Raw genomic sequence first — 7,994 nt, 5'->3', positions numbered from 1 at the left:
TTTTCCTGCCTCATGATGCCATCTATTTTGTGAAGTGCACCAGTCCCTCCTGCAGCAAAGCACCCCCTCAACATGATGCTGCCACCCCCGTGCTTCACGGTTGGGATGGTGTTCTTCCTTGCTGAGCGACCTTTCAGGTTATGTCAATATAGGACTTGTTTTACTGTGGACATAAATACTTTTGTACCTGTTTCCTCCAATATCTTCACAAGGTCCTTTGCTGTTGTTCTGGGATTGATTTGCACTTTTCGCACCAAAGTATGTTCATCTCTAAGAGACAGAACGCGTCTCCTTCCTGAGCGGTATGACGGCTGTGTGGTCCTATGGTGTTTATACTTGTGTACTATTGTTTGTACAGATGAACGTGGTACCTTCAGGCGTTTGGAAATTTCTCCCAAGGATGAACCAGACTTGTGGAGGTCTACAATTGTTTGAGGTCTTGGCTGATTTCTTTTGATATTCCCATGATGTCAAGCAAAGAGGCACTGAGTTTGAAGGTAGGCCTTGAAATACATCCACAGGTACACCGCCAATTGACTCAAATTATGTCAATTAGCCTATCAGAAGCTTCTAAAGCCATGACATAATTTTCTGGAATTTTCCAAGCTGTTTAAAGGCACAATCAACTTAGTGTATGTAAACTTTTGACCCACTGGAATTGTGATACAGTGAATTATAAGTGAAATAATCTGTCTGTAAACAATTGTTAGAAAAATTACTTGTGTCATGCATAAAGTAGATGTCCTAATCGAGTTGCCAAAACTATAGTTTGTTAACAAGACATTTGTGGAGTGGTTGAAAAATTTGTTTTAATGACTCCAACCTGAGTGTATGTAAACTTCCAACATCAACTGTATCTACCTCTATCAGTCCAGTATCCCTGCACATTGGAAATATGGTATTGGAACTGACCCTGTATATAGCTTACTTACTTTATGTTCTTCTTATTTTTATTGGTTGTGTTTTTGTTCTACCTTGTTATTTTTAGTATTACATTGATATCGATTACTGCATTATTGGGGTTAGAGCTTGCAGGAAAGGCATTTCACTGTACTTGTGCACGTGACATAAAAAAAACTTGAAACTAAAGCTCCACTCCACATTTAATTCTAAACGCCTACTGCTGGCTAAATCCATTTTCCAACTATAAAAATAATGTTTCTTTGTAGGACAAGGATTGTCCTGAATTGCTTCGTCTTGCTTTTCTGGTTGGCTGGCAAGTTTCACCATCCATTTATTACAGATATACAGGAGTGTAAGTTTCACCATGGCGATACACTGGCACATATGAATTATTAGAATATGGCATATATTAGTCAACTATTGCATTCTATCCATGCAGGCTTTCACGGGCTACCTGAGACATGAAAAGATAGGTGGGAGGGCATACAGGCTGTCACCAATTTATTAATGCGCAATTTGCCTAAACGGTAATGGAAACAATTCAACCACTTCTGTTTTATGTGAAGTCATTACGTCCAGCTGTTTTAATCGACACAAGATGGAAACTCACCATAGCAGGCAACTCTCACATCTATTTTCTGTGTCGACACAGAATAGTTAAATGGAAACTCACCATAGCAGGCAACTCTCACATCTATTTTCTATGCAAACGTTCTAAATCTCAACAAAAAAAATAGTTTATGAAAACATAGCTATTAAGGTGAAATGGTAGCACAGGCCAGGGGGGGGGCTTCAGTATAAGGGACTATGTAGTGTAAGGGACTATGTAGTGTAAGGGACTATGTAGTGTAAGGGACTCTGTTGGAATGAAGCCATTTACTTTAACTTACAAAGTATTGCATCAAAAACTGGGGATTTCTCCTGAGACTAGCCCTCTCCTATCAAATGACATCAAACACAAGATTCTCTTGATTGTCAACACAGAACATTGGTTCACTAACTACAGCAATGTATATAAAATCTGATCTGTTTGGAGATTGACAACGCATTGCCGTAACATTGTCCTAAATACTAAAGCTTTAACCCTCTATAGAGCGTCTTCCACCAGGGAACATCAAGAGACAGACTGAATCCACAGCAGACTAACTGATGGGAAGGAATGGTCTACATTGGAACAATAAAAAAACTCTTCATTTAAACTTCATATATTCTTAAGGAAATATAATGCAAATACTGTGAAATAAAATGTCATATTTCAATTGTGTACAAGCAGACTCTAACATGTACACTTTATATCTTAAATAACATTTACATATATGATTAATTTGCAATTATTAACTGACAAATATTATAATAATCAGAATTACATAGGTAATATTACAAATTCTATCAAATATGGAAGCTTTAAAAAAGAAACATTGAAGCAGACTGGTCTGGGCAGCAGAGAGAGGTCTGGGCAGTAGAGAGAAGTCTGGGCAGCAGAGAGAGGTCTGGGCAGCAGAGAGAGGTCTGGGCAGCAGACTGGTCTGGGCAGCAGAGAGAAGTCTGGGCAGCAGAGAGAGGTCTGGGCAGTAGAGAGAAGTCTGGGCAGCAGAGAGAGGTCTGGGCAGTAGAGAGAGGTCTGGGCAGCAGAGAGAGGTCTGGGCAGCAGAGAGAGGTCTGGGCAGTAGAGAGAGGTCTGGGCAGCAGAGAGAGGTCTGGGCAGCAGAGAGAAGTCTGGGCAGTAGAGAGAGGTCTGGGCAGCAGAGAGAGGTCTGGGCAGCAGAGAGAGGTCTGGGCAGCAGAGAGAGGTCTGGGCAGCAGAGAGAGGTCTGGGCAGCAGAGAGAAGTCTGGGCAGCAGAGAGAGGTCTGGGCAGCAGAGAGAAGTCTGGGCAGCAGAGAGAGGTCTGGGCAGCAGAGAGAGGTCTGGGCAGCAGAGAGAGGTCTGGGGTCAGGGGTCAAGGTTAAAGCAGCTCTCTACAGAGCAGTCTCTTTCAGGTCATTGAGATTTGGAATGCGTGAGCGTGAGGGCCGTCCGAACCCATGTCCGTTCTGGCCCCCCTTGCCCTCCCTCCCTCCATGTTGCTCGGAGTAAGGGTTTCCCTCAGCTCTGCCCAGGGCCGAGGTGTGCCAGCTGGTCTCCATCTGACCAGGGAGGGGGTAGGCGGCCTGCCTGCTCTTCAGCTGGGGGGTGCTGGAGCCTGCGTGGCTCCGATTGGGACCCTCACTGAAACCCGCTTTAGTCGAGGTGGAGTTGGGCTGGAAGCGCATATCAGATGGAGCCGTTTGATTGGAGGTGGTGGAGGAGGAGGAGAGGTGAAGGAGCTTCCGTAGAGACTTGAGAGGCTGGCTCTGAGGGGTAAGAATACGCAATATAACAAACATATCTGTAGAATATATGATACAGTGTAGTTATTTGTCTGTCATGTTTTAGCAACAGATGTTGCCTCAGTATAGTTGTGAAATGCTACGGTTAGCTGGAGCTCTTGAAATAACTGTTCTGACTAAATACAGTTGAAGTCGGAAGTTTACATACACCTCAGCCAAATACATTTAAACTCAGTTTTTCACAATTCCTGACATTTAATCCAAGTAAAAAATCCCTGTTTTAGGTCAGTTAGGATCACCACTTTATTTTAAGAATGTGAAATGTCAGAATAAAAGTAGAGAGAATGATTTATTTCAGCTTTTATTTCTTTAATCACATTCCCAGTGGGTCAGAAGTTTACATACACTCAATTAGTATTTGGTAGCATTGCCTTTAAACTGTTTAACTTGGGTCAAACGTTTCAGGTAGCCTTCCACAAGCTTCCCCCAATAAGTTGGGTGAATTTTGTCACATTCCTCCTGACAGAGCTGGTGTAACTGAGTCAGGTTTGTAGGCCTCCTTGCTCGCACACACTTTTTCAGTTCTGCCCACAAATTTTCTATAGGATTGAGGTCATGGCTTTGTGACGGCCACTCAAATACCTTGATTTTGTTGTCCTTACGCCATTTTGCCACAACTTTGGAAGCATGCTTGGGGTCATTGTCCATTTGGAAGACCCATTTGCGACCAAGCTTTAACTTCCTGACTGATGTCTTGAGATGTTGCTTCCATATATCCACATAATTTTCCTGCCTCATGATGTCATCTATTTTGTGAAGTGCACCAGTCCCTCCTGCAGCGAAGCATCCCCACAACATGATGCTGCCACCCCCGTGCTTCACGGTTGGGATGGTGTTCTTCGGCTTGCAAGCCTCCCCCTTCTTCCTCCAAACACAACGATGGTCATCATGGCCAAACAGTTCTATTTTTGTTTCATCAGACCAGAGGACATTTCTCCAAAAAGTACGATCTTTGTCCCCGTGTGCAGTTGCAAACCATAGTCTGGCTTTTTTTATGGCGGTTTTGGAGCAGTGGCTTCTTCCTTGCTGAGCGGCCTTTCAGGTTATGTCAATATAGGACTCGTTTTACTGTGGATATAGATACTTTGGTACCTGTTTCCTCCAGCATCTTAACAAGATCCTTTGCTGTTGTTCTGGGATTGATTTGCACTTTTCGCACCAAAGTACGTTAATCTCTAGGAGACAGAACGCGTTTCCTTCCTGAGCGGTATGACGGCTGTGTGGTCACATGGTGTTTATACTTGCGTACTACTGTTTGTACAGATGAACGTGGTACCTTCAGGCATTTGGAAATTGCTCCCAAGGGTGAACCAGACTTGTGGAGGTCTACAATTGTTTTTCTGAGGTCTTGGCTGATTTCTTTTGATTTTCTCATGATGTCAAGCAAAGAGGCACTGAGTTTGAAGGTAGGCCTTGAAATACATCCACAGGTACACCTCCAATTGACCCAAATTATGTCAATTAGCCTATCAGAAGGTTCTAAAGCCATGACATCATTTTCTGGAATTTTCCAAGCTGGTTAAAGGCACAGTCAACTTAGTGTATGTAAACTTCTGACCTACTGGAATTGTGATACAGTGAATTATAAGTGAAATAATCTGTCTGTAAACAATTGTTGGAAAAATTACTTGTGTCATGCACAAAGTAGATGTCCTAACCGAGTTGCCAAAACTATAGTTTGTTAACAAGAAATTTGTGGAGTGGTTGAAAAACAAGTTTTAATGACTCCAACCTGAGTGTATGTAAACTTCCAACTTCAACTGTAGATGGCTGTTTCCAGAAACACCCACCTACACACCTAACCCTACCCAGAAACCCAAAACCCACCTAACCCTACCCAGAAACCCAAAACCCACCTAACCCTACCCAGAAACCCAAAACCCACCTAACCCTAACCAGAAACCCAACACCCACCTAACCCTACCCAGAAACCCAAAACCCAGCTAACCCTAACCAGAAACCCAAAACCCACAAACCCACCTAACCCTACCCAGAAACCCAGCTACACACCTAACCCTACCCAGAAACCCACCTAACCCTACCCAGAAACCCAGCTAACCCTAACCAGAAACCCAACACCCACCTACACACCTAACCAGAAACCCAACACCCACCCACTGCCCTTTAAGGCTGTAAATCCTCCAATATTCACCATGCCAGACTCCTAGCATTCAGACTTTATTTCAACATTTAATGATCTAGAAAAAGATCCATGAGGCAGTTGACATTGCACAGGATAGGGGATAGGGGATAGTGTGGGTTGTGGGTTTAGGGGATAGGGTGGGCTGTGGGTTTAGGGGATAGGGTGGGCTGCGGGGATAGGGGATAGGGTGGGCTGCGGGGATAGGGGATAGGGTGGGCTGCGGGGATAGGGGATAGGGTGGGCTGCGGGGATAAGGGATAGGGTGGGTTTAGGGGATAGGTTGGGCTGCGGGGATAGGGGATAGGGTGGGCTGTGGGTTTAGGGGATAGGGTGGGCTGCGGGGATAGGGTGGGCTGCGGGGATAGGGGATAGGGTGGGCTGCGGGGATAGGGTGGGCTGCGGGGATAAGGGATAGGGTGGGTTTAGGGGATAGGGTGGGCTGCGGGGATAGGGTGGGCTGTGGGTTTAGGGGATAGGGTGGGCTGCGGGGATAGGGTGGGCTGCGGGGATAGGGGATAGGGTGGGCTGCGGGGATAGGGGATAGGGTGGGCTGCGGGGATAGGGGATAGGGTGGGCTGCGGGGATAAGGGATAGGGTGGGTTTAGGGGATAGGGTGGGCTGCGGGGATAGGGGATAGGGTGGGCTGTGGGTTTAGGGGATAGGGTGGGCTGCGGGGATAGGGGATAGGGTGGGCTGCGGGGATAGGGGATAGGGTGGGCTGCGGGGATAGGGGATAGGGTGGGCTGTGGGTTTAGGGGATAGGGTGGGCTGCGGGGATAAGGGATAGGGTGGGCTGTGGGTTTAGGGGATAGGGTGGGCTGCGGGGATAGGGGATAGGGTGGGCTGCGGGGATAGGGGATAGGGTGGGCTGTGGGTTTAGGGGATAGGGTGGGCTGCGGGGATAAGGGATAGGGTGGGCTGCGGGGATAAGGGATAGGGTGGGTTGCGGGGATAGGGGATACGGTGGGTTGCGGGGATAGGGGATAGGGTGGGCTGTGGGTTTAGGGGATAGGGTGGGCTGCAGGGATAGGGGATAGGGTGGGCTGCGAGGATAGGGGATAGGGTGGGCTGCGGGGATAGGGGATAGGGTGGGCTGCGGGGATAGGGTGGGCTGCGGGGATAGGGTGGGCTGTGGGTTTAGGGGATAGGGGATAGGGTGGGCTGCGGGTTTAGGAGATAGGTGGGTTGTGGGGATAGGGGATAGGGTGGGCTGTGGGGATAGGGTGGGCTGCGGGGATAGGGTGGGCTGCAGGGATAGGGTGGGTTTAGGGGATAGGGTGGGTTTAGGGGATAGGGTGGGCTGCGGGGATAGGGTGGGTTTAGGGGATAGGGTGGGTTTAGGGGATAGGGTGGGTTGCGGGGATAGGGGATAGGGTGGGCAGCGGGGATAGGGGATAGGGTGGGCAGCGGGGATAGGGGATAGGGTGGGCTGCGGGGATAGGGGATAGGGTGGGCTGCGGGGATAGGGTGGGTTGCGAGGATAGGGGATAAGTTGGGCTGCGGGGATAGGGGATAGGGTGGGCTGCGGGGATAGGGGATAGGGGAAAGGGTGGGTTGCGGGGATAGGGTGGGCTGCGGGGATAGGGGATAGGGTGGGCTGCGGGGATAGGGTATAGGGGATAGGGTGGGCTGCGGGGATAGGGTGGGCTGCGGGGATAGGGGATAGGGTGGGCTGCGGGGATAGGGGATAGGGTGGGTTGCGGGGATAGGGGATAGGGTGGGCTGCGGGGATAGGGTATAGGGGATAGGGTGGGCTGCGGGGATAGGGTGGGCTGCGGGTTTAGGGGATATGGTGTGAGCTGCGGGGATAGGGGATAGGGTTGGCTGTGGGGATTGGGGATAGGGTGGGCTGCGGGGATAGGGGATAGGGTGGGCTGCGGGGATAGGGTTGGCTGTGGGGATAGGGGATAGGGTGGGCTGCGGGGATAGGGTGGGCTGCGGGGATAGGGGATAGGGTGGGCTGCGGGTTTAGGTGTCAGGGTTTTCCAGAGACGGAAGAAGACACATCCCACTCGCTGTTTGTTTCTGGTTAATTTACAATCAATGAACTAAGCAGACCAAACCCAGCTGCTATCGCATTGGTGTCTATGGGACAGCCACACAGTTAAGTAGACCAAAACTGATGGCTTGAGTGAACTATCTTAATTTATCCACCATATTTGGCTTTACCTGACAGTGTGCATCAGACATTTTTTCTGATGGCCAGTTTCTGTCCCGTGATTGGTCTCTGTCTCTCTCCCGTGATTGGTCCCGCTCCTGGTTCCGGTGGCGGCTGCTCTGATGACCCGATGACCGGGCGGACTTCTGGGCGACCATGTGATCCGCCCCGTCACCTGGGACCTATCCCCATACAGAGGTCAGACGTTAGACTTCACCACCCAGAACCCCAGAACCTGCCCCTGCAACCCCAGAACATTCCCCGCAACCCCAGAACATTCCCCCTGCAACCCATGACCATTCCCCCCGCAACCCCTGACCATTCCCCCTGCAACCCCAAACCATTCTCCCCGCAACCCCAAACATTCCCCCTGCAACCCCAGAACATTCCCCCTGCAACCCCAAACCATTCCCCCTGCAACC

The 7,994-nt window shown here is 49.1% G+C and overlaps 1 protein-coding gene across 2 annotated transcripts in view; it reads right to left on the bottom strand.

The window, feature by feature from the left end:
- Positions 1-1,197: 1,197 nt before the first annotated feature.
- LOC106573992 (cyclin-dependent kinase-like 5) overlaps positions 1,198-7,994 on the bottom strand; it is a 72,700-nt gene continuing 65,903 nt past the window's right edge. For both annotated transcript variants that reach the window (XM_045697535.2, XM_045697538.2), the window contains 2 exons: positions 7,584-7,754; positions 1,198-3,235 (listed from right to left, as the gene is read on the bottom strand). In XM_045697535.2, the coding sequence (XP_045553491.2) occupies positions 2,861-3,235; positions 7,584-7,754 (546 nt within the window). In that variant the 3' untranslated portion in view covers positions 1,198-2,860. The remainder of the gene's footprint in view (positions 3,236-7,583; positions 7,755-7,994) is intronic.

Source organism: Salmo salar, chromosome 16, assembly GCF_965601325.2.
Source record: "Salmo salar chromosome 16, fSalSal1, whole genome shotgun sequence".
Lineage (NCBI taxonomy): Eukaryota > Metazoa > Chordata > Actinopteri > Salmoniformes > Salmonidae > Salmo > Salmo salar.
This window is presented reverse-complemented; position numbering and strand designations above follow the sequence as displayed.